Source organism: Somniosus microcephalus, chromosome 25 (assembly GCF_052327205.1).
Source record: "Somniosus microcephalus isolate GS21.2 chromosome 25, FLI_Smic_1.0, whole genome shotgun sequence".
NCBI lineage: Eukaryota > Metazoa > Chordata > Chondrichthyes > Squaliformes > Somniosidae > Somniosus > Somniosus microcephalus.
This window is the reverse complement of record NC_141011.1, coordinates 12,593,408-12,621,199: the sequence shown is the minus strand read 5'-3', so window position 1 is coordinate 12,621,199 and position 27,792 is coordinate 12,593,408. Positions and strand designations below refer to the sequence as shown.

At 46.7% G+C, this 27,792-nt stretch overlaps 1 protein-coding gene across 2 annotated transcripts in view; it reads right to left on the bottom strand.

Annotated features, from left to right (window-relative positions):
* The window catches only part of nphp4 (nephronophthisis 4), a 517,372-nt gene that overhangs the window by 471,170 nt on the left and 18,410 nt on the right, over positions 1-27,792 (bottom strand). The window contains exon 1 of one of the 2 annotated variants that reach the window (XM_085966846.1): positions 18,122-19,175. The exons of the other annotated variant lie outside the window; for it this stretch is intronic. Within the exon in view, the coding sequence (XP_085822972.1) occupies positions 18,122-18,427 (306 nt within the window). The 5' untranslated portion in view covers positions 18,428-19,175. Of the gene's footprint in view, positions 1-18,121; positions 19,176-27,792 lie in introns of those variants that run through there. 2 annotated transcript variants of the gene reach the window in all.

The window sequence follows — 27,792 nt, the reverse complement described above, 5'->3', positions numbered from 1 at the left end:
GCATATCAGAAATGGTGAACCAAATCGCCCGATACCGGGTGTTCTCCACCATTGACCTCAAGTCAGCGTACCACCAGCTCCCTATCAGACCAGAGGACTGCCCGTACACCGCCTTCGAGGCGAACGGACGCCTCTACCAATTCCTCAGAGTCCCCTTTGGGGTGACGAATGGGGTCTCGGTTTTTCAGAGGGAGATGGACCGCATGGTCGATGACCACCACTTGCAGGCAACCTTCCCCTACCTCGACAACGTCACCATCTGCGGCCACAATCAGCAGGATCACGACTCGAACCTCGAGAGGTTCCTGGAAACCGCACAAAAACTCAACCTCACCTACAACGAGGACAAGTGCGTTTTCAACACCACGCGCCTCTGCATACTAGGCAGCGTGGTGGAGAATGGGGAAATCGGACCAGACCCCGACCGATTGCGCCCCCTACGGGAGCTGCCCCTGCCCAACACTCCCAAAGCCCTGAAAAGGTGCCTGGGGTTATTTTCTTATTATTCCCAATGGGTCCCCAACTACTCCGACAAAGCCCGCCCCCTCTTGAAAGCATCCTCTTTTCCGCTCTCTGCTGAGGCCCACGCCGCCTTCAAAAGCATTAAGCAGGATATTGAGCGGGCCACGCTACAGGCAGTGGACGAGAACACTCCATTTCAAGTGGAAAGTGATGCGTCTGACTTCGCCTTGGCGGCCACCCTCAACCAGGCGGGGCGGCCCGTAGCTTTCTTCTCGAGGACCCTCCAAGGGCCCGAGATCAGACACTCCTCCGTGGAAAAGGAGGCCCAAGCCATCGTGGAGGCAGTGCGCCACTGGCGCCACTACCTAGCCGGCAAACGCTTCACCCTACTTACCGACCAGCAGTCGGTAGCGTTTATGTTCAATAATAAACAGAGGGGGAAGATTAAAAATGATAAGATTCTTAGGTGGCGGATCGAGCTCTCCACCTTCGAGTACGACATCATTTACCGGCCAGGGGCCCTTAACGAATCCCCTGACGCCCTCTCACGAGGGATGTGTGCCAGCGCCACCGGGGATCGGCTACAGACCCTCCACAACGACCTCTGCCACCCAGGGGTCACGCGGCTGTTCCACTTCATAAAGTCCCGTAACTTACCCTACTCGATTGAGGAAGTTCGGTCTCTGACCAGGAACTGCCGCACTTGCGCTGAGTGCAAGCCTCGGTTCTACCGCCCAGATAGAGCCCACTTAATCAAAGCTACACGGTCCTTTGAGCGGCTCAGCTTAGATTTCAAGGGCCCCCTCCCGTCCGTCGACCGCAATGTTTACTTCCTGAACATTGTGGACGAATACTCCCGGTTCCCATTCGCCTTCCCCTGCCCAGACATGACCAGCGCCACGGTCATTAAATGCCTCAACAGCCTGTTCTGCCTGTTCGGTATGCCGAGCTACATCCATACGGATAGGGGGGCGTCCTTCATGAGTGAAGAGCTACGCCAGTACATGCTGTCCAAGGGGATCGCCACGAGCCATACCACCAGCTACAACCCCCGGGGTAACGGCCAAGTGGAGCGAGAGAACGGGACAGTATGGAAAGCAGTCACTCTAGCTCTAAGGACCAAGGGCCTCCCTATCTCCCGCTGGCAGGAAGTCCTCTCGGATGTGCTCCATTCGATACGGTCGCTATTGTGTACGGCCACTAATGCCACGCCTCATGAACGAATGTTTGTCTTTCCCCGGAAATCCACCTCAGGCGTATCCATGCCGTCATGGCTCTCCACCCCAGGTCCGGTACTCGTGCGAAGGCATGTGAGGGGCCACAAGACGGACCCTCTCGTGGAGCCAGTACACCTACTCCACGCTAACCGCCAATACGCATATGTCCGGCACGCCGACGGAAGGGAGGACACCGTGTCCATAAAAGACGTCGCCCCAGCCGGCATCGACAACAACCACGGCAATAGCAGCAACAACGATCACAGCAACTCTTACCCACCCACTACTCTTTCATCACCCCCGGAAGAACATCGACCAACGGCACCCCCACCAACTACCCCTTCAACAACCCTGGCGGCACCCCCGGCAGAGACCCAGGAGACTACCGGGGACACCCAGCCGACACCCGCGGCACCACAACAGCCACGTCGGTCGCAGAGGACTATCAAACCCCCGAACAGACTAAATCTATAGAAGGGGTGAATGTGATGAAATATTCCATTCATCACTGCCTGTGGCTGTGGTCGGTTTCAGTGTCATTTCCCTTCCCCCAGTCCTCATTGTATTGTTTATTGGAATGTGCTGGAATGTGCTGTGTGTGTAGGGCTCCGCCCATACCTGGCCCCTTTTGTAAGCTAGCTCAGTCTGGCCTCAGTCTCCAGAAGGAAGATACCTCTCTCTCTTACGTGTTACTTTCTAAGTTAATAAAAGCCTTGTTTTGTTTCGCTAACATCGAGTCTCGGAATTATTGAGGCACATCACCGTCTTTCGGATGAGACGTTAAACTGAGGCCCTGTCTGCTCTCTCGGGTGGACGTAAAAGATCCCCCAGTGTCCTGGCCAATACTTATTCCACAATCCACAACAAAAACAGATTATCTGGTCATTATCACATTGCTGTTTGTGGGAGCTTGCTGTGTGCAAATTGGCTGCCGCGTTTCCTACATTACAACAGTGACTCCACTTCAAAAAAAGTACTTCATTGGCTGTAAAGTACTTTGAAACATCCGTTGGTCGTGAAAGGCACTATATAAATGCAAGTCTTTCTTTAATCTATAAAACTGGTTATCAATAATTAATTTCATGTGAAAGAATTAAAACACTGGCCTTGTTTGTTAAACAAGTTACAAATTCATCAAACGAATCATTTCATTCAGTGTTGCAATTGAATATCCTCATTAAGTTTCTGTATCAACAGATTGGCATTGCCTTTGGTTATATTTCTTCGTGGGGGGGGGGGGGGGGGTGAGGGAAGCGAAGGAAAGGCACTCCTCCACAGAGAGGGTAAACTCAATCTATCAATAGAAGCCAGCAACAAACTGGCGGCTAAATAAATCTTGCACAAGTGGCCAGTTTAACTGCACTGATAGAGAGAACTGAGTAATGGAAACAAAGTTGGGAGCCAACTCTGCCGAATTTTGACAAGCTCAAGATAATTCCGATTTCAGATTGGCGTATTTATTCAAACATGCCGTTTACACCAATGAAACTTGGTCCGTGAAATTCTCGCCTCTTTCAGCCAAGTACTTTTATGCTTTCGTGTGATATTTATGATTGATAATCAGCTTTGTGAAAGAACACACTGGGGTGTGAGATAGCCGTCCTCACTGACTTAATCAAATTGCTGCAGTTTTCACCCAATATCCTTGCATACTTTGCTGAAATGCTCGGCGGGTGTGCACTGGCCCTTGCTGTGGGTGTGGTCCATGTGCTGCCGGTGTGAAGGGGCGCCTGGAGCCGCCGCAAGGAAGCGCATGTGTCCAGACATGTTCACTGTGTTGGGGTTTGAAAGTAATTCACTGAGAAAGCGCCGTGTGGCCGGGGTAGGGCGCTCTGGCTGTGCTGCTGGTTTTGCTCATTTGAAAGCACAGGACCGGCCAACTTCAACTATTGAATGGAAATCAGGCCCCCGGGAAAACTCCGAGGCTGCGGATTTTCTAGCAATATTTCTCCTGAAGTGTCATTTTAATTGTAAATTAGCCCCAGTGCAGCCAGTCCAAGGCCATGCTCCACGTGTGCTTGCTTTTTCTTTGCTGAGCGGGCTGTAAGCTCGACCTTTGTCGAGAAGGCGAGCTTTGGAGAGGGTTTGATGTGCGGCACAGCTGTAAATATTCAAAACCGTTCAACATCCAACCCAAGGAGGGGGGAAAAGAACAAGAACCAGGCTGCTGAGTATTCTGAAGATAAACTGGCGGCGGCACTCTGCGCTTCGCTGCATTGCTGCCTAATTTTACCCACTCCCAATACTGACTCCAGACTTAAAGTTTCATTTGACCCAATCGGGCTCTGCTCTGGTCTCAATCAAAAATCTCCAAACACACACTGCCCGTCAGAGGGAGGGGAGCGTGATGTTGTCCTTGGGTCAACACACTGACCGGGGCACACTTGGCTTGTCGTTTCCCCCCCTCGCCTCCCGTCAAAGTTCTCCGCTCCTGATCAATCCGTTCTCAAAATCATCCGTTGTACTTTTCCTGCATATTGTCAGAAACTAAACGCAGCCTTAAAATAAAGCAAAAGAAAATGCTGGAAATTAAAATAAAGCATATCGATGTGAAAAACACAATATTGAAATTGTGACAGTATTTTGTTAAATAATAAATGCTGTCTGGTTCATAACCAGTGATAATTCAAAACTCATTTGTATATTTTTCAATGTAAACGATACACCTGAGGATTTTGTGCGGCCTAATTGTTCCTAAGTTGGAGTGCTGGACTCACTCTCACCAAGAGAGGACTGAGCCGAGATGCCACTGGGAGGGTTGCTCCTATGCAGTACAAGTGTTAAGCACACAGGAATCCCTCTGGCTTTCAAAAGGTTCTGCCCTCTTTAGACTGAAGAAACTGGTCCTCTATATAAATGCAGATGCATATATCCTATTCGATTAAAGGAACAAGGATGTCTTGCTGCAGTTGTACAGGGCCTTGGTGAGACCACACCTTGAGTATTGTGTGCAGTTTTGGTCACCTTATCTGAGGAAGGATGTTCTTGCCATGGAGGGAGTGCAGCGAAGATTCACCAGGCTGATACCTGGGATGGCAGAAATGACGTATGAGTAGAGATTGGGTCAATTGGGCTTATACTCGCTGGAGTTTAGAAGAATGAGAGGGGATCTCATTGAAACTTATAAAATTCTAACAGGACTGGACAGACTGGATGCAGGAAGGATGTTCCCGATGGCCAGGGAGTCCAGAACCAGGGGTCACAGTCTAAGGATAAGGGGTAAGCCATTTAGGACTGAGATGAGGAGGAATTTCTGGAATTCTCTACCACAGAAGGCAGTGGAGGCCAATTCATTAAATATATTCAAGAAGGAGTTGGATATATTTCTCAAGGCTAAAGGGATCAAGGGATATGGGGAGAAAGCAGGGACAGGGTACTGAATTTGGATGATCAGCCATGATCTCATTAAATGGCGGAGCAGGCTGGAGGGGCCGAATGGCCTACTCCTGCTCCTATCTTCTATGTTTCTATCTGGGGATCCTGCGATCGAACGTTGCATGTGCTGGGCCTCAAATCACAAGGTTATTGATGTTGAACTATTATTTTGGATTCTTAGTGAACAATGCAAACTTTTTTTTTAAAGATCTTCACCAAGTGCTTCAGCAGAGTGATCCTGAACTGGGGACACTGCAGTGAACGGGTAACAAAATGCAATGCAAAGTGCTCTGCCACCATCTGCTGGTAGAAAAGAGCACTGCATGAACATTTTCAATTCCACAGCACAATTCGGGAAATTACCAAATTTCAAAAGGGCAGATTTTTATTTAGAAACTAAGTTCTGCTGCAATTAAGAGTTTCTCTGCCTGCACTGCTTGAAGTCACTCTAGAAACAATACAAACTTATTATATACTTACTCTTTTATAATAACAATTATAATCATCATAAAATGATGAATCATTCATCAGAATAGTTAAGACAACCCTGACTAAGAGTAATTTAAACTGAGAATGACAAGATTAAAGTTATTCTACAATACCAGCATTATAAATATTTTATTTTAAATTGTACCATAAAAATCATATTGTGCTATCCTTATACGCACCCATCTCATGAGAGTACTACAAATTTCAGACTTCGTAAACTAGAACAGGCTGCAGCAAGGGCCAAATCAAAGCAGGGCACACTGCCAAAAACCAACAATAGTTTGGGTAACACCTCTGACCATCATAACAAATGTATTTTGCTTTATAATTCATTTTAAACTTTTTTAAGCTGAAATGTATAAATTACGAGCTTGTAGCGGTACCACCGAGTGTCCCTTACTTACCGTACATAATTCCCTTTAACGTAACGATGTATATATGCGGTTTGCCTGTGCGGGGCGTTCCCCCTTTGGGAGCGCGGGCGAACGCGATGATGCGGGTAAACGCGATGACGTCACGCCGCACATCACGTGACCGCCCCAAGCGCAGGAAAACTCGATGACGTCATGACGTAATCCCCGGGACTGACTAGTCCTCGTGGCGTCTCCGTCTGTGGCATCTCCTGTACCGATCTCAGCCAGCTGTTGGAATTCGATAATTCTTGCATTAAAGAACTATTTGATTGTTCTCCTGGAGTCGACCTCGATTATTTGATAGGCATTCGTCCAGCACCTACAATTGGTGAACCCGAATACCTACAAGCTGATGATTTATCTCTTACATTCAATAGCTTGGACTAAGCGGTTTTACATTGAGGGAGAGATTGGGAAAAGGGGAAGTGCAACGAGACCTGGGTGTCCTTGTGTACCAGTCGCTGAAGGTAAGCATGCAGATGCAGCAGGCGGTTGAGAAGGCAAATGGTATGTTGGCCTTCATAGCGAGAGAATTTGAGTACAGGAGCAAGGATGTCTTGCTGCAGGGGCCTTGGTGAGACCACACCTTGAGTATTGTGTGCAGTTTTGGTCGCCTTATCTGAGGAAGGATGTTCTTGCCATGGAGAAAGTGCAGTGAAGATTCACCAGGCTGATACCTGGGATGGCAGGAATGACGTATGAGGAGAGATTAGGTCGATTGAGCTTATATTCGCTTGAGTTTAGAAGAGGGGATCTCATTGAAACTTATAAAATTCTAACAGGACTAGACAGACTAGATGCAGGAAGGATGTTCCCAATGGCGGGGGAGTCCAGAACCAGGGGTCACAGTCTAAGGATAAGGGGTAAGCCATTTAGGACTGAGATGAGGAGGAATTTCTTCACCCAGAGAGCGGTGAACCTGTGACATTCTCTACCACAGAAGGCAGTTGAGGCCAATTCATTAAATAAACTCAAGAAGGAGCTGGATATATTTCTTAAGGCTAAAGGGATATGGGGAGAAAGCAGGGACACGGTACTGAATTTGGATGATCAGCCATGATCTCATTAAATGGCGGAGCCTATTCCTGCTCCTATCTTCTATGTTTCTATGTGCCCGTACTGCCCACTATCTAACCAGACGATAGCGTAACCCAGGAATGTAATACAGCCCCCACCGCTTATTGCGGGCGGATTGGTGTTAACGTGATTTGCCCACTATAAGCAAGGTAATTGTAATGTATATACCTTTAAGGGGAACTATCTTTTACAGCTCATGTATACTGCAGTGCCGGCAGTGACCACACCTGTCTATAGCACTGAGTAGTAATCTGTACAGATCAGTTCCACTGTGAGCCATGTTGAGTAAACACCTGTTGTACCGTTTCTCCTGCAGTCTGTGTCTTGTTATACACGGACGCAACATTGGCGACGAGGCAAGTTCGAACCTACCTGCAACTCTGCATCACCTCCCGGGGATTCGTTCCTGGAGATCATTGGATTGGAGGTCAAGGCCAGAGACTTGGGCATCGACCACGGGCAACCGCCCAGTCATCCAGCAGAGACTCGAGAATTGCGGGGGAGGCTGTCGAGAGCCAGGCTTGGCTTTCCAGTCGAGGCGGTCCAGCGAAACAGGCTGGCAACAGGTAGTGCGCAGACCCTTCCCGGACAGTGGCGGGCTAGAGCCCGACCGAGCGGCACAGCAAAGGGCCGAGCAGCGTCAACAGGGGAGAGAGAGGGCAGAGCGCACAGGGCGCAGCCGGTGTTCAGGGGCCGAGCAGCGTCGGAGAGAGGGAGAGAGAGACGCACAGAAACCCGCGAGGCGCCGCCATTGCCACGAGGACCGCCGGGAGCGGCGTTGGCAGCAGCGCAGGAGAAGCGCGCGAAACCTACAGGGCGTCACCATTGCCACGAGAACCGCCGGGAGCGGCGTTGGCAGCAGCGGGGGAGGAAGGAAAGCGTGGGAGACGCCATTTTCAGTCATTGGGAGACGCCATTTTAAACCACACCCAAAATGCCAAAGAGTGCCAGTATCACCGCATTTGACAATGAAGTCGAAGATTGGACTACATATGTCGAACGAATAGAGGTGTACTGCAAGGCAAATGAGGTGTCAGATGACAAGAAAGCGTCGGTATTTTTAAATTTAATGGGTGCAATGACGTATGGTTTATTACGAAATCTAGTAACCCCAATGAAGCCAATGGAAAAGAGTTTTGAAGACATAGTAACGACAGTACAGGAACATTTAAACCCCACACCGCTGCTGATAGCAGAAAGATTCAAGTTTCACAAACGGAACCAGCATAAGGATGAAAGCAATGCTGATTATTTAACAGAACTGCGCCAACTATCGAAACACTGCCAGTTTGGAGCGGGACTGGCAGATACCTTAAGGGACAAGTTTGTGTGTGGGCTTCAAAGTGAAGGAACCCAGAAACGGCTTTTATCTGAAAAGGACCTTACGCTGGAAAAGGCTTTCAGCATTGCGGTATCATATGAAGCAGCAGCACGGGGCGCTGCAGAGATACAACAGAGACCGCAAGAATATGGCACAAACGAAATGTCATATGGAACAGAGAAGTGCTATCGCTGCGGCAGAGCAACACACGACCAGAATGATTGCTGGTTAAAAGACAAAGTGTGCAGACAGTGTGGAAAAGTAGGACACATAGCACGAGTCTGCAGGTCGGGAAAGAAAACCAGCAATAAGAAACCTACCAAAGGAAAGTACAAGAAGGTACAGAAGATGACGGAGAATAGTTCAGATGAACAAAAGAGTGATAACGGCTCCGAAATCAGGGAACTGAGTTGTCTGAAACTACATAATGTGATCACAACGGAGGATCACCGAACCATTTGGGTCACTCTCAAGATAGCAGGAGTCCAGGTAAAGATGGAATCGGACACAGGATCAGCCCTAACAGTCATAAACCGACGGGACTACGAGCGGCTATTCTCACACATACCCTTGAGAGACACAAAAATTATTTTGAAGACGTACACGGGGCAAAAAGTCTACCCCAAAGGAAAAATAAGGGTGACCGTTATATATAACGGTAAGGAAACACCAAAACTAGACCTGTATGTATTGCAAGATGGAGGACCACCATCACTGGGACGTGAATGGATCCGGAAAATACAACTGGATTAGCATTCCATACAGGCACTGACTGTGGCTGACAAAAAGGATGACGACGTCACACCTGGGCGACTGTCAAAGATCCTAATTGACGCGAAAGAAGTGTTCCAGCAAGGACTCGGAACACTAAAAGGCATGACAGCGACGATTAAAATTGAAGAAAACGCGAGCCCAAAATTTTTTAAGGCCAGACCGATACCTTATGCGATCCGCCCAGCCGTCGAAGCATGGCTGGAGAGTCTGGAACATTCAGGTGTACTGTCCAAGGTAGACTGGAGTGAGTGGACTACACCCATCGTCCCTGTGATGAAAAAGTCGTTGAGCAGCACACCTGGGGAACCAAGGAAGGTTCGCATCTGTGGGGACTTTAAGGTAACAGTGAACCCGGTCCTTCACACCGTACAATATCCACTTCCGCGGATTGAAGATATTTTCGCCTCGCTATCTGGAGGGAAACGCTTCACTAAGATTGATCTGGCCCAGGCGTATCTGCAAATGGAGGTAGAAGAAGCATCAAAAAAATACCTCACAATCAACACCCATAAAGGTCTCTACCAATACAACCGGCTGGTATTCGGGGTAGCATCAGCTCCGGCTATTTGGCAGAGGGCAATGGAACAAGTCCTGCAAGGGATCCCAGGGACCCAGTGTTATTTGGACGACATCCTGGTCACGGGCGAAAATGACAGTGATCACCTTGCCAACCTGGAGCAGGTGCTCACTAGATTGCAGGAATATGGGCTCCGAGCTAACCGCCCCAAATGCGAGTTTTTTAGAAAACAGATCTCGTATTGTGACCACGTTATCGATAAAGAGGGGTTACATAAGTCCCCAGAGAAGATTGAGGCAGTAGTCAAGGCTCCAGCACCGGAAAATGTGTCACAACTGAGGTCGTTCCTCGGGCTCGTAAACTACTACCATAAGTTCTTGCCAAATTTGTCTACAATACTACACCCACTGAACACCCTACTGCAAACTGGGGTGCCATGGAAGTGGAGTGACGAATGTAGACGAGCTTTCCAGAAGAGCAAAACACTAATCACATCGAAAGAGGTATTGGCCCATTACAACCCGGCATTACCAATTCGGTTGGCATGTGATGCGTCACCCTACGGCATTGGAGCGGTGCTGTCGCACAAATTCTTGGACGGCTCAGAGAGGCCAATAGCCTTTGCGTCACGATCACTAACCTCAGCCGAGCGTAACTACGCCCAGATTGACAGGGAGGCCCTCAGCCTAGTGTGGGGAGTGAAAAAGTTCAATCACTATCTGCACGGGCAGAAATTCACCTTGCTGACTGATCACCAGCCTCTTGTCTCCATTTTTAATCCGAAGAAGGGCGTTCCGGTGATGACTGCGCAACGACTACAAAGATGGTCACTTTTTCTCGGGGCACACCACTATGAGATTGAATATAAGGGCACGAAACAGCATGGAAATGCTGATGGGCTATCACGCCTGCCACTGCCTACTGCGGACGAAGCACCAGCAGTGGATCCTGTCGAAATATTCCATTCGACTATAGCTTGTATCGAAAAGGAAACCCGAAATGACCCGACACTGTCTCGGGTATATGATTTGACGGTGAAGGGATGGCCAGCACATGGCGACTCACTGTTGCCAGCATTCTCGACAAGGAGAGAACAGCTGTCAGTGTGCCGGGGAACCTTGATGTGTGGATCCCGAGTGGTAATTCCACCCAAGTTAAGGGATAGAGTGCTCAATGAGCTTCATGAGGGTCATCTGGGAGGGGTAAAAATGAAAAGCCTAGCCAGGGCTTATGTGTGGTGGCCGGGAATCGATAAACAAATCGAGGACCTGACCAAGAGCTGCTCAGGATGCCAGAAAGTCCAAAATGCACCACCACAGGCCCCTCTACACCCATGGGAGTGGCCCTCATCTCCATGGCAACGGGTGCATATTGATTTTGCTGGTCCATTCATGGACTCAATGTTTTTAATAGCCGTGGATGTGCACTCGAAATGACCTGAGGTCATCAAAATGTCCTCCACCACCACGGAGAAAGCTGTTGCAGTCCTACGGACCATTTTTGCCAGGAACGGCTTGCCAGAACAGATTTGCTCCAACAACGGACCACAGTTTGTGTCCAAAGAGTTCCGGAGGTTCTTGAAAAAGAATGGGGTAAGGCATTACACATCCGCCCCGTATCATCCAGCCACAAATGGATTGGCTGAGAGGTTCGTACAAACCTTTAAGAAGGCAATAAAGGCTATGTACAATGACAACATTCCGCTGCAGCACAAGGTGGACAATTTCCTGTTCGCCTACCGGAATGAGACACATGCAGTCACCAACCAGGCCCCGGCCATGATGTTCTTTAACCGAAGGTTAAGATCTCGCCTGGATTTGCTCAGACCAAACATACGAAGAGATGTTGAGAGTAAGCAATTCCAGCACATCCATGAGAAGCCAACAAGGAGCTTCAATGTAGGGCAACCAGTCTTGGCCCGCGACTACCGAACAGAAAAATGGCAGCAAGGAACGATATGCACACGGCAGGGGCCACTAATGTACACAGTGGACGTTGGGGAGAGCATCGTGAGACGCCATGCTGACCAGATCCTAGAGTCACAGGAACAAGTCAACTCCATGCCTCGCCCATACGTACCTGGTGATGAACCCGACGTACAGGTCGCATCTACCCCAGAAACAGTAGCATCGGAAGCTGATGAACCAACCGACGACAGGAGGCCAGAATCGCCTCCGCACCAAGAGCGAGACACTCAGGAATGGCGCTATCCAGAAAGGATCAGGAAGCCTCCCCAAAGACTGAATATATAAATAGACTATTTTCAGCTAATGTTGCATGTTAAAAGTGTTAATTGTAATTAGTTTGATATTTAATTGTTAAATGAGTGTTATGGTACTGTTAATCTAAAAGGGGAGGAATTGTAGTGTATATATCTTTAAGGGGAACTATCTTTTACAGCTCATGTATACTGCAGTACCGGCAGTGACCACACCTGTATATAGCACTGAGTAGTAATCTGTACAGATCAGTTCCACTGTGAGCCACGTTGAGTAAACACCTGTTGCACCGTTCCCCTGCAGTCTGTGTCTTATTATACATGGACGCAACAGTAATCAACATATTTTAAAACCACTTAGCAACTGTCTATATTAATTGTTAGCATTTGCATCCAGAATCTCATCGCTATGGTAACCACACTTTAATGAGGCGCGAACAGCTGACTGAAACTGCTTGAAGATCTGACTGCTTGAAATCAGCAGAGCCTTTTAAATAGATGGGTACAGGGTAAGTACTTATTGAACTGCCCGAAATAGCCGGCGCACTTGCTACATTAAGCGTGCCTCTGTAATTGACTCCTCTGGTGATGACAAATGGTTAGCGCTATTTGCCCGATATAGGCGTCTGCTGGTGTTAAGCGTGGGCGGTGTAAGTGATGGGGACTGTAGTAGGACCAAATTATGAAATGAACTGGATATCAAATCTTTCCCACATGCACATCTCCGATCTTTTCAAAGGTGGACTGAAATACTTACTGAGACAAACCAAGGAACACCACTGCTCTAGTCTGTAAGCTCTTTAATTTAGTAGCATGCAGTTAATGCCAGAAGCACAGTACCCCTGCTGAGGACTGCACTCTATAATATGAAAACAAACCCTGTGCCAACTTGGGAAAGCTGCAACACAGGACTACATGCATGCTAAAAAGTGGAAGCAGCATGCTATAGACAGGGCTAAGCGATCCCACAATCAACGGATCAGATCAAAGCTCTGCAGTCCTGCCACATCCAGTCGTGAATGGTGGTGGACCATTAAACAACTAACAGGAGGAGGAAGCTCCATGAACATCCCCATCCTCAATGATAGTGGAGCCAGCACGGGAGTGCAAAAGACAAAGCTGAAGCGTTTGCAACCATCTTCAGCCAGAAGTGCAGAGTGGATGATCCATATCGGCCTCCTCCTGAGGTCCCAACCATCACAGATGCCAGTCTTCAACCAATTCGATTCACTCCACATGATATCAAGAAACGGCTGAGCGCACTGGATACAGTAAAGGCTGTGGGCCCCGACAACATCCCGGCTGTCGTGCTGAAGACTTGTGCTCCAGAAATAGCCGCGCCTCTAGCCAAGCTGTTCCAGTACAGCTATAACACTGGCATCTGTCTGACAATGTGGAAAACTGCCTAGGTATATCTTCGCCACAAAAAGCAGGACAAATCCAATCTGACCAATTACCGCCCCATCGGTCTACTCTCAATCATCAGCAAAGTGATGGAAGGTGTCATCGACAGTGCTATCAAGCGACACTTACTCACCAATAACCTGCTCACTGATGCCCAGTTTGGGTTCTGCCAGGACCACTCTGCTTCAGACCTCATTTACAGCCTTGGTCCGAACATGGACAAAGGAGCTGAATTCCAGAGGTGAGGTGAGAGTGACTGCCCTTGACACCAAGGCAGCATTTGACCGAGTGTGGCATCAAGGAGCCCTAGTAAAACTGAAGTCAATGGGAATCGGGGGGGAACCTCTCCACTGGCTGGAGTCATACCTAGCACAAAGGAAGATGGTTGTGGTGGTTGAAGATCAATCATCACAGCCCCAGGACATCGCTGCAGGAGTTCCTCAGGGCAGTGTCCTAGGCCCAACCATCTTCAGCTGCTTCATCAATGACCTTCCCTCCAACATAAGGTCAGAAGTGGGGATGTTCACTGATGATTGCACAGTGTTCAGTGCCATTCACAACTCCTCAGATAATGAAGCGGTCCATGCCCGCATGCAGCAAGACCTGGATGATATTCAGGCTTGGGCTGATAAGTGGCAAGTAACATTCGTGCCACACAAGTGCCAGGCAATGACTATCTCCAACAAGCGAGCGTCTAACCACCACCCCTTGACATTCAACAGCATTACCATTGTTCAATCCCCTATCAATATTCCTGGAGGTCACCATTGACCAGAAACTTAACTGGATCAGCCACATAAATACTGTGGCAACAAGAGCAGGTCAGAGGCTGGGTATTCTGCGGCGAGTGTCTCATTTCCTGACTCCCCAAAACCTTTCCACCATCTACAAGGCACAAGTAAGGAGTGTGATGGAATACTCTCTACTTGCCTGGATGAGTGCAGCTCCAACAACACTCAAGAAGCTCGACACCATCCAAGACAAAGCAGCCCGCTTGATTGGCACCCCATCCACCACCTTCAACATTCACTCCCTCCACCACCGGCGCACCGTGGCTGCAGTGTGTACCATCTACAAGATTCACTGCAGCAACTCACCAAGGCTTCTTCGACAGCACCTCCCAAACCCGCGACCTCTACCACCTAGAAGGACAAGGGCAGCAGGCGAATGGGAACACCACCACCTCCAAGTTCCCCTCCAAGTCACACACCATCCTGACTTGGAAATATATTGGCCAGTCCTTCATCAGCACTGGGTCAAAATCCTGGAACTCCCTACCTAACAGCACTGTGGGAGCACCTTCACCACACAGACTGCAGCGGTTCAAGAAGGCGGCTCACCACCACCTTCTCAAATGCAACGAGGGAGGCAATAAACGCCGGCCTTGCCAGCGACGCCCGCATCCCATGAACGAAGTTAGAGGAATGGAAAACAAGTGCCTCTTTCAGTCGACTCTTCAACAAGGAACAGTGGCACACGGGGCAGTAAAAAGCAGAGCGAGAGGTCTGTATGTGGGAGGTCTTCACTTTCCCAGAATCCCAGCAGCAAATTAAAAGTACCTTAAGCATAATCCTACATGAATTTACATGTAAAGAGTTCATTAGTTGGGGTACCCTACATGCTCACAAAACAATAAAACAAGAGGTAGCAGAGGTAAGAAGTTTAATTCAGGTATACAGTGTGGGCCTGCCTGATAATGGCCGAATGTACAACTCATTCCAGGAACACAATGGAGCTCAGCATTTGCTAAAACTCCTCACCGCAACACAATTTACATTGTTTTGAAAGGGAATAAACCGGGTTTCTTTACTCACCTGTAAATTGCACAAATTATGTACTCCAAAGCAATCCTGGTACAAATGACCACAACCTCAAGGGTGGAATTTATGCCTGAACAAACTCCGATTAACTACTTAAACGTCAGAAACATATTGGGCCGAATATTCCGATCCCTACGGGTGTGTACGCGCTGTGTACCCACCCGTAGGGACATCGGAAATGCCGGTTTCAGGCAGGCACAGCGCATGCGCTGGAAACCGGCATTTCCGATCTGTCAAGATCCTCTGGCTGCCGTGGAGAAGGGCCTCTGTGGGCGGATAGTTCCGCTTTTTGGAGACCCTCCGCCTGCAGAAAACCCTTACAATTCTTGCGCCTGGTAAAAGAGAAACTGTTCCCATTGGCGGACGGGTCGAGAACCAGAGGACGCAGATTTAAGGTGATTGGTAGAAGAACCAAAGGCAACATGAGAAAAAACCTTTTTACTCAGTGAGTGGTTAGGATCTGGAATGCACTGCCTGAAAGGGTGGTAGATACAGATTCAATAGTCGCCTTCAAAAGGGAATTGGATAAATAGTTGAAGGGGCAACATTTGCAGGGATATGGGGTAAGAGCACAGGAGTGGAACTAACTGGATTGCTCTTCCAAAGAGCCGGCGCAGACTCGATGGGCCAAATGGCTACCTTCTGTGCTGTACTATTCTATGGTTCCTCTTCATGTGACTTCCATGCTTGACATAGGTCAAAGTGATTTTCATTGACTGCCGATATAAGGAATTGATTGAGAGGAAAAAAATCCATACATGGACAACATTTCCAATTGTCACAATTAATGCTGTATGAAGTAGCTTGTACCTCTCAAATGATTTTATTTTTCCTTATCCAGTACCTTGCAAGCTCATTCTTCATGTAAGCTTCAAATGTGAGCGCTGGCGGGCTATTCAACTGCAGGGGGCTTCACAGCTGTGCCTAACCCGAACCAAACTCAACATCTGCACATGAACACCATCAGGGTTCACTGACAGTGACCAGCAGCAGAAATCCTGGCGCAGGGACCCGGAAGCAAAGTGTAGCACTTTTACTGCTACTCTATCTAATCTGTAACTCAGAACAGAGCGGGGTCCCTCCAGATGGGTACAGCTGTATCACACTGGCAGGGGCAAATTCAAGTGACTTTTTGATCTGAAAATAACATCCCCTGCCCAAAAGGAAGGGCATTTATAAATGTAAAATGGTTCCAACTTGAAGCTGCCACATACACAATATCATATGAAGTCTTTAAAAAAATCAGTTAGTGTTATACAGCTCATGAAAAAATGTAGTACATTAGAGGAGAGATGTTAAAAGTCTCGAATTTGACTCTTTGCAGAAAAGCATCTTTAGAAGCAAAGGGATTGAACACATTCAAAACTGAAAGTACCAGGAGAAGCAGTCAGATATGTGCAAGAAAGCTAGAATACGTTTGGTCTTAATTGTATAATAATTCAAAATGGCAAGGCTACTGAAAAAGAAGATAAAATGTTACAACTAGTATGAAGTGATTCTTTGATCCCACAGAGTGAGATTATATTAAAGGCACATTATGGAAATATTTTCTTCAATAAATTTGTTTTTGTTCAGCTTTGAAGTCTAAAGTCAGCACTGCTGAAAGCACTCACATCAAAGAAATCTTCAAAGATGCCTAGAATTCTTCTTATTTGGCAATGGTTTTAAACTGTGAAGGCCAGTGATTCAGTACAGTGTGTGCCCTCGTCCCATATGAACATGATGGCATTTGAATAGTTTTATTTATATAGTAAGGGAAAGAGGCAGGGTCTCAAATATAGGCAAATCATTTCTTGCTTGTACTTTGACTTAAATTTTTTAATCATTTTGGCTGTAGTTGCCATTTCAGAAATCAGCATTGCAAGTATCTGAATTTTCAAACCCACAGAGACACATGGCTTAAAATCTTCTGCGGTCTGCAGAGGTTTAGCTCGATGTACGATGCTCAGTGCAGATCAGTCCACAGATACGGTCAGATGTTACAAGGTGCTCATTTTTCTTTTAACTTTGTTTTCTTTCCTCGGTGCTGACTAAGATGGGGGGGTACAGCAGTGTCGGGAATAAGGGAGGAGTAATCAGATCAATTCAGATGATTTCAAGCTTCAGGTCCTCCAAAGTGAAGTCCCAAATCAGAATTTTAAAAAGTGCACTACTTAAGTTAAAATAATGGCACTTCCAGCTCAGATTTCATAACTTGTGTGAAATTGGTACATAGCCATATTACACTTGCGCAAAGGGGCACTGGTAAGTACAACTCCCCTGACGGCTCAGCAAGTTTCTGCAGTAAGTGGCTGAGCCATAGAGGCCAGGAAGGTCCCCGTTCTGTGCTGAGTTGCCTGGCTTCACCCAGGTGTCACTTCGGACACTGGAACTGGCCGCGACATTCTTGGGTTCGGAAGGTTAGATTTGGGCTGGGTGTCCACTCCTGATCACTAGCGACCCTTGTCGGAAGTGCATTTGTATAAATGTCAGGTGAGGACAGGATTGAGCTTGTTGGGGATGTCCCTGCAGGCCAATATTTGCCGATACTCCTCCTCAAGGCTCACACATAAATAATCTCCACTTGGGAGAAGTAGCAGAGTGTGATTTCAACGCTGCAATTTCATCATGATTCATCTCATCCACTTGATTGGATTATTTCCTTACCACCATTCCCCATTAACAATTATCTTTTCATAACTGGAGCTTTCTCAAAATAATGTTAAACAGTAAATTGTCCTAAATGTTAAAGCCTCTATCATTAACTCAAGAACAGATCCATTAAAGGAACCAGAACAGTAACTTTAACACAATGGGGGTGAAATCGGATAGCAGATTGGTTGAAGACGCCACAGATCCCCTTTAGAGGACGTGCACTAGAAAAGACAGCAGATTAGAAGAAATCTCCAATGAGAAGCCTGCGATAACTCTGTGGGCAACTGTCAGCAAGGTGAGGGGTGAACGCCGTTCCTTTGCCACTGACCGTAAAATGGGGGCCATTACGTCCTTATCACTTACCACTGCAAAGATTTCACATTAAAGATAAATTACTGACCTGCATTTTGATGTTGTGCCATAAACCCAGTAATTGGCTGCATACAAGGCAATATGGGACTGACTGCTCATTAGGCATCAGCACTCCATGCTTGGGAATAGCTGGTATGATGCGGCATCTTTTGAGCAAAGTGTGAAACTGTTTCAACCAGTGCTTCTGTCTCCTGTGCTGGTCAAAGATCCCCAGTAGGTTAGGCTGTATCTCTGGGAGCAGTTCATCCTCGGAGCTTCCTTGTGCAAATCTCACACGAGGAATATACTGGTTCTTTGCAGAAGTGGACAAGGCAAGGAAAACAGCTCTATCCATTGTCGCTCCAGGGCCCACGTTCTACTCAATCTCTAGGGTTCCTTTTGGTTTGTTCAGAATTTTCTCTCAAGAGTTTAGGATCTTATTCACTGCTGAAAAGTCAGCAAGACTTCCAGTCGCACAAATTCATTCGGACAATTCCAGTAATTAAAGGAAATAACGAAGGTATAATAGTTTAAACACCTATAAGAAACTGAAAATGTTCAAGGGCACCTTTGCTTGGATCACAGCAAAGAGAAAGGAGGAGTCCAACAGCAAAGTAGTAGAAACATACGTATCTTTAGCTTTATGAGCTCAGCTTCAACTCTGGCCTCTGGGGTTTCTGTTTCTAGCTGTATTGGATTGAGTTGTGAAGCTAGCAGGTCACCATGACTGTTTATTCTGTACAGGGTAACCAACCGCTTCCGGTTCATTCCATCCAGCGATAGTTCAAACATTTGCTGAATACACCAGTGCACAACATCTTAGCAAAAGGTGAAACTTGGTGATACAGTCCTTTCCTCCAGATAGAACGACTGCACAGGAGTTGCTGGGGCCATAACAGGGTGGGAGTCTGTGGAAAAAACACGGCCATTGGCCAACATGATCTGTCAAGCTCCCAGAGTTTAGCAAATATCAAAAGGAACCAATAAATTTGCTTCACGGCTCGAGTACAGTGTTGCTATAGAAAGAAAAGAAAACATTAACCTTTATTGTTCATTAGGTAGCCACCTGGTTGCTGCGCTTAACTTTTATCGCTGTCTGAAATTGTTTAATATTTATAAAGACCAAGAGAACACAAAGCACTTTACGAATAGCAATGGACGAGCAGTGCGATCAGTTTTGTCAGCAAGCCACCAGAGCTCGACAAGTAATGGTTTCTGTTGCTAGGCCCCGCGGTGTGACTGCAGACGGAAATCAGTGAGCACAGCATGCTGCCTCTCGCCTTCTGCGTCAGTTTGCTGAGGTAATAATTGAACTCAAACAGCACCAGGGAATAAATAACCACACTACAGTCACTGTTATTTGAGAAATCCCTCTAACTAGGCTTTTCTACTATATATTCACCCTGATGGAAGAATATTGCTACCTGCAGTCGATTGAAAAATCTGTGCTAAGTGAGGTTTGCTCAAATAACCAGATTCAGGAGGGATTATTGAGCAAAACAGCTTCAGGTATTTTTGTATAACACAGCTCGAAAATACCGACTGTTCAGCATTACCAGTCTCTGAAGATTCCAGCAGCTCCTGACGGTAAAACATTTCAAATTGGCAGCTGTAAGCAGCATCCAATTCCACTGGAACGCCCCTGAAAATGGACTAGCTCCACTATCTGGCATTAAATTGCAAACCTTAGACAACATGAGAAACGGATATTTACTGTACAATTTTGCCGCCAAATCAATCACAAGCAAAAGACGGGAACAGTAAGGAAAGAAAGAACTGGCATTTATGTAGCACTTTTCACGACCTCAGGATATTCCAGAGTGCTTTACAGCCAATGAAGTACTTGTGAAGTGTAGTCACTGTAATAACTGTTACTGAGGCTAGCAGCACACACCTTTTGAAACTTTAAAACTGACAAGTGGTTATCAATATTTCACATTAAATGGGCAGAGGTCAGTGTCAGAAATGATTCAGTTAACACCATGTCCAATGCTTTCCCGTCTTCTACAGAAGGCACAAACGCATGATGTGATACTGTTCCACAAGCACCAGCAACCTCCTAGTACCTCGCCCAAGGAGCCATTCTTCATTTGTACGGACAGTGAGCAATGGCAGGCTAGTCAGCTGTGGAGGGCATCACAGCCGAGCCAATCCTATCCTTCCCCGACATCCACACAAACACACTTTCCAACTAAGAATGAGTGGAAATCTTGGCTGTTTTTTCCTCTCTTGCTAGTGTGGAGGCGTTGAGGTGAACAGGAGCACCTTACTGCAGCCCTGACTGACATCAGCTAACACAGCACAGACTAAAAGCCAATACTGGGACCTTCTGCTCTCTGGCTCAATTCACCAGCCGCACAGTGCATTTACCCACCAGCTCACTGGCGTTAAGGTTTTCTTTTAGACAACCGAATCAAAATATTTTGCTTCGTTTAAGATGAACAAATACTTTTTACCTTATGCTTGACAGTAGGCCGCTTTAAAATGGATTGTTTTTGTAATATTTTAGAACTCAGGAAAATTAACAAAAACTGAACTGACTGAGAATACTAAACCAGACATCTTGATCATGCAGACATGCAGTATTGATTTTAGTTCAAGTTTGAAGGATGCATTCAACAACCTGCATTACTTTGACATGAATATTTGCATTTAATGCTACTGTTACATGATGTGTGTGGTATGAATCAAACAACCCAATTTTTTAAAAACACACACAACAAATTCTCATAATTCTTTTTGAACAAAAACAAACTAGAAACAGGATTGGCATGAGCAGAGCGTGTATCACTTGCCTATCTATCTAAAGAGGGGGTGAAAAATACAAAAATAAACATGGGGAAAGCTTTTTCCAGTCCATTTTTCAGCTATGTGTGTTTTGGCTGATTTCCTGTCATAGATTGAGATTTTAGAAGTCTGACATCACCTCACAAATACCTCTACATTCACTAACGGGAGATGGCAAGTGAATTTTAAACGATGTCAATGCAACTACCGACTATATACTGCTGTTTTTGTAATTACTTTTAGTTTAACCTATTAGCCCTTTGTATAGATTCAAATTTTGAGTAAAGTCAGTAATTTGCAACCTTTTGCGTACAAGCTTCATGATACCTGGCGTAACCCTGGATCAATTACATGTGCCCGTTGGGTTGCCCCTACGGTATCTATTATGACAGAATCAGCAATGCAATCTGTTATAGCTGTAATATGTGGTCCCAGAGAGAAGCAAGATTGGGGTTTGCATTTCCATTGAGACACCAGTCTCAGAAGCTCTGCTGTAAGGAGTGCCAGAGACTAAGGGGGGGGGGGGACTTGAACCTAAAAAAAAAAGCGTGGGTTAGGGGCAAATTTAAAGGGTTAAAAATGTGAATCAGGACCTCAACCCACCCACTTCCGGTTTTAACAGAGGCGGGATAGAGGGGGAGCAGCCAATCCGCTGCCAGGAGGCGGGTCGTCAATTTAAATATTATAATGCGGCTGGAAGCCTCCGCTTTAACCTCCATTTTGTCTTTAACTTTAGCTGGTCGGGTTTTGCAGGCTTCGTGAAACCTGCCAGCTAAAGCAAGGCGAGGACTGCTGGATCCAGGACGCAAGTGTCTTAACACTTACCTCCTGGATCCAGGGTCCCTACCTAACTCACCCCCCTGGCCCCCACGAGGCCTTACAGTTCCCCCCCCCCGCCCCCAAGGACGCCAAACCCCCCCCCAGGCCTCCGATCCCAACCAAACGAGGCCTGCACCCTCTGCTCCTCCGGCCCATGATCCTCGGGATCAACAAAGGAGGACAAAGGGATTAATTAAGAAAGGGAAAATAGATTATGAGAGTAAGCTTTCAGGGAACATAAAAACTGACTGTAAAAACTTCTATAGATATGTGAAGAGAAAAAGATTGGTGAAGTCAAGCGTAGGTCCCTTGCAGTCAGAATCAGGGGAATTTATAATGGGGAACAAAGAAATGGCAGACCAATTAAATACATACTTTGGTTCTGTCTTGACAAAGGAGGACACAAATAACCTCTCAGAGATGTCGGGGAACATAGGGCCTAATGAGAGGGAGGAACTGAATGAAATTAGTATTTGTAGGGAAATGGTGTTAGGGAAATTGACAGAATTGAAGGCCGATAAATCCCCAGGGCCTGATAATCTACATCCTAGGGTACTTAAGGAAGTGGCCCTAGAAATAGTACATGCATTGCTGGTCATCTTCCAAAATGCTATAGACTCTGGAACAGTTCCCATGGATTGGAGGATAGCTAATGTAACCCCACTATTTAAAAAAGGTGGTAGAGAGAAAACGGGGAATTATAGACCGGTAAGCCTGACATCGGTGGTGGGGAAAATGCTAGAGTCCATTATAAAAGATGTAATAGCAGAGCACTTGGAAAACAGTGACAGGATCGGGCAAAGTCAACATGGATTTACAAAAGGTAAATCATGCTTGACTAATCTACTGGAATTCTTTGAGGATGTAACTGGTAGAATAGATAAGGGAGAACCAGTGGATGTGGTGTATTTGGACTTTCAGAAGGCTTTCGATAAGGTTCCGCATAAGAGATTAGCATGTAAAGTTAAAGCACATGGGATTGGGGGTAAGGTACTGTCTTGGATAGAGAACTGGTTGGCAGACAGAAAGCAAAGAGTTGGAATAAACGGGTCTTTTTCCGAATGGCAGGCAGTGACTAGTGGGGTACCGCAGGGACCGGTGCTAGGACCCCAGCTATTCACAATATATATATAAATTATCTAGACGAGGGAACTAGATGTAATATCTCCAAGTTTGCAGATGACACAAAACTGGGTGGGCGTGTGTGCTGTGAGGAGGATGCAGAGAAACTCCAATACGATTTGGACAGGTTGGGTGATTGGGCAAATGCAGTATAATGTGGATAAATGCGAGGTTATCCACTTCGGTGGCAAAAACAGGATGACAGATTATTATCTGAACGGCAATAGATTGGGAAAAGGGGAAGTGCAACGAGACCTGGGTGTCCTTGTGCACCAGTCGCTGAAGGTAACCATGCAGGTGCAGCAGGCGGTTAAGAAGGCAAATGGTATGTTGTCCTTCATAGCGAGAGGATTTGAGTACAGGAGCAAGGAAGTCTTGCTGCAGTTGTACAGGGCCTTGGTGAGACCACACCTTGAGTATTGTGTGCAGTTTTGGTCGCCTTATCTGAGGAAGGATTTTCTTGCCATGGAGAGAGTGCAGCGAAGATTCACCAGACTGATACCTGGGATGGCAGGAATGACGTATGAGGAGAGATTGGGTCGATTAGACTTATATTCGCTAGAGTTTAGAAAAATGAGGGGGGATCTTATTGAAACTTATAAAATTCTAACAGTACTAGACAGACTAGATGCAGGACAGCTGTTCCCGATGGCCGGGGAGTCTAAAACCAGGGGTCGCAGTCTAAGGATAAGAGGTAAGCCATTTAGGACTGAGATGAGGAGGAATTTCTTCACCTAGAGAGTGGTGAACCTGTGGAATTCTCTGCCACACAGGGCAGTTGAGGCCAATTCATTAAATATATTCAAGAAGGAGTTGGATATATTTCTTGAGGCTAAAGGGATCAAGGGATATGGGGAGAAAGCAGGGACAGGGTACTGAATTTGGATGATCAGCCATGATCTCATTAAATGGCGGAGCGGGCTCGACGGGCCGAATGGCCTACTCCTGTTCCTATCTTCTATGTTTCTATGTAAACCCCCCCCCCCCCCGCCGCTGCTCCGGGCGCTCCTCCGGTCCCCAATCGATGTTCAGATCCCCCACCCCTGGCCGACCCCAATCTTTTTGCGATCTCCCCACCCCACCCCCCCCCCCCACTCCTCCAGACCCCCGATCTTTTCAGACCCCCCGCCCCCCCCCCCCCCCCACTCCTCCGGCCTATCCACCCGGAGCCAGCCAGCCTCTCAATCTGGCTGGCTGCAGGTGTGAAAGAGAGGCTTCCTATTCAAATCAGGCCCTGCTGTTAAATTCACCAAGGCCTGCGGGAATCCCGTTCTCCCGGGTTTCCCGACCGCCTCGGAGCCCCCCTGCCCCCAACCCGCCTTCTCCATTAAAATTCAGGCCCAAGCATTTCCCCACAGGGAAGAGAAGGAAAAATATAACAACAGTAGCATTAAATGCATGTAGGCATGTCATTAGACCGCTCTGCTACACCTCTTAGTGGCACCTCTAGAAGAAAATAGGCAGTTGGTGTGTGGCTCAGACAGACCAGAAGAAGAGGAAGAAATATAACCTGAAATAAAGGAATGCACAACCTGTAACTAGATATCAATGAACACCATTTGTTAATACTTCATCCAGTTCAGGCAACTAAACTGCAGATTCCTTTGCAAGTGTCAATATAATGTTAGATTTAATTATCTGTAATATTGCCTGTCTCCGCCCCTGCCTCAGCCTATCTGCTGTGAAAACCCTCAACAGTGCTTTTGTTACCTCCAGATTTGACTATTCCAACGCTCTCCAGACCAGCCTCCTGTCTTCCACCCTTCGTAAACTTAAGCTCAGCCAAAACTCCACTGCCCGTGTCTTAACTCGCACCAAGTCTCATTCGTCCATCACCCCTGTGCTCGCTGACCTACATTGGCTTCCGGTCCAGCAATGCCTCTATTTTAAAATTCACATCCTTGTGTTCAAATCCCTCCATGGCCTTGCCCCTCCCTATCTCTGTAACCTCTTCCAGCCCTACAACCCTCTGAGAACTCTGCATTCGACCAATTCTGGCCCCGATTTCCTTATCCCCACTAATGGTGGCTGTCTTTGCCCCAAGCTCTGGAATTCCCTCCCTAAACCTCTCCGCCTCTCTCATCCTTTAAGATGCTCCTTAAAATCTACCTCTCCCTGTCCTAATATCTCATGTGGCTCAGTGTCGAATTTTGTCAAATAACACAACTGAAGCGCCATGATCCTATTGAATGGCGGAGCAGGCCCGAGGGGCCGTATGGCCTACTCCTGCTCCTACTTCTTATGTTCTTATGTTGGGACATTTTACTACGTTAAAGGCGCTATATAAATACAAGTTGTTGGTTGCTGTAGTAGGTCATTTTTTACTGTGATTTCTTTTTTCTGATTTCCCATGTCTTCCTCAACAAACACCAATATTTTCATTGATAGCTGAGAACCGGTAAACATCTTACAGATTTCCACGCTACATCCCAATCACTCCAATTCTGCGACTCAAGCCTTTCACACGGAGGGTTCTTTTCAAGCAGCAAGATAAATAAAAGTCCTTTGTCCTTTAACAGATCCTACAGGTGGATAATGGATTAAAGTATTAGTAATTACTGAGAATTAAACCTACAATCGTGGAACTGTGAAGGAGTTGTCCGAGCTGCTACATTATAATATTAAATCACTTTGGGGCAGTTTTTTGTTGTGGCTTTTCTCCTTTGTTTTCTTGCAGTCTCCTACTTCTGTCCTTCCTCTTTCAGTGGGGAGTCTTCTTCATGACTGTCATTAATGGCAGTGTGTGAACAAGTCTGTGGGTTGAGACTGGATCTGATGGTTTCTCTGTATCTCTGAAGATGGAGCAGTGTGAAGGCAAGTCTGACGGTCAGCTGAAGCTGGGATTCTAACACACAATGCTCTCTCTACCACTGCCTGCAACTTTACACATTTCAGTATTATTGATGTAAAGAAAAAAAAGTAAAGCAAAAACCAATGTCCCAGCACAAAACCTTCCTCTAATTATCTGACACTTTGCATTACTAATTTTATTCCCAACAGCATTAAGCATTAATTGCAGGTTTTGTTATAGAAACGGGCCAGATAGTTTTGGGCATCTGTCATCCTTTCATTACATCTTCCAGAAAAAGATGATCCACGTGCCCTCCGGTAGCAGACAGACAGCAAACAGGTGACAGACTTCGGCACCATTTTCAAGAGCTAAGCTCAGACTACCTGCTGCCTACTGTATCAGCAGCTTCTAAGATTATGCGAGTAATTTTAAACTAACGGGCCGGGCAAGAAACTCGAGGGATCGGGTGGAATGGCGGCTTTACACCCCGCCCAATATTACTCTCCGTTGTCTTTAATGGAGAGTAAAATCGGGCGGGGTGTAAAACTGGCATTCCACCCGATCCGGTCAGTTTCCCAAAGGGCGGGTTTGGTTAAAGTGGAGCGACTAGAGAAGCTGGGAGTGGTCACCTTAGAGCAGAGAAGGTTAAGGGGAGATAAGGTGTTCAAAATTATGAAGGATTTTGATAAAGTAAATAAGGAGAAACTGTGTCCACTGGCAAAAGGATTGGTAACCAGAGGACACAGATATCTTAGGCTCTTAGTCAGTCCCTCGGAACTGAGGATGACTTGCTTCCACATTAAAAATGAGTTCTCAGGTGACTGATTAGTCCAATGCGGGACCTACAGTCTCTGTCACAGGTGGGGCAGACAGTGGTTGAAGGGGCGGGTGGGTCGGGTGCTTGGGTTGACGTGCGCTCCTTGCGCTTGGCTTCCGCTTGCTCCCAGTGAAGAGACTCGAGGTGTTCGGCGCCTTGCCGGATGCTTCTCCTCCACTTTGTGCGGTCTTGGGCCAGGGATTCCCAGGTGTCGGTGGGGATGTTACACTTTTTCAAGGAGGCTTTGAGGGTGTCCTTGAAGCGTTTCCTCTGCCCACCTGGGGCTCTCTTGCCGTGTCGGAGCTCCGAGTAGAGCGCTTGTTTTGGTAACCAGAGGACACAGATATAAGGTAATAGGCAAAAGAGCCAGAGGTAAGATGAGAATTTTTTTTCGCAACGAGTTATGGTGATCTGGAATGCACTTTCTGAACGAGTGGTAGGTGCAGATGCAATAGTAACTACCTGTTGCAACAGTACAGTTTAAAAGTAACACCCATTTTGCATTAACAATGGCAGGTACATGGAATGAGAAATGTAATCAGCTGGTGGTCCTACAGCCAAACCGAGATTAAAGAGAGTATCATGAAGTGTGGCAAAGGCTTAGCTCCATTGATCACTGAGATTTCCCGTCAATCTTGTGTCCTCTGTCAGCTTTGCTTCACTTTAAGATCCAGGCGCAATTAAGAAGCCTCCCATGATGTTGTAGTTTGAAAATTTTCCTTGCAGATAAAAAAAAAATTCTTGATGCTATGAATTAAAAATGTGAGACGCAACAGGATTTTTCCACATCAATCCATTTGAAAAGCTTGATTCTGGTGCAGAACAACTATGCCAGCTATTTCCATGGTAACGTCAGATCAGAGAGCTCTAGTTAATACTTGTAAGTATATAATTCATACCAAAGCATAAGTCAATGTCTTTTAGAAACAAGTAGATGGGGGGAATGCTACTAACTGATTTACATTTCCATTGCAACATTTTTTTTTTAAATAGTAATGATTGTGTGATCGTGGAAGAATGGCACTCATCCCATTTCAGGCGCCGGGTCAGGTGTAGCACAGCAGAGGAGAGCTCATCAGTGTGACACTTTTTCCATTTCTGACACCAGCCATCCCGTGGCCTCTGAGTGAGATGGCTCAAGATTTAGAGATTGAACGCATTCTAGGGTGAATAGGGATTCAGGTCACGAATCTGGCTGCACAAAACCAACCTCTGAGATGGGCCGCATTTAAACTGATGTTGATTTGAAACCATGGAGCTTGGATGGCCATAGTGACACACAGCTGGGAAAAACTCAATCCGCTTTAGCCCCTACAGGCAAAGTATTAGCCCCAGCCACTGAGATGACATTTATAGTGGTATCTATGGTAAAAATACACATATT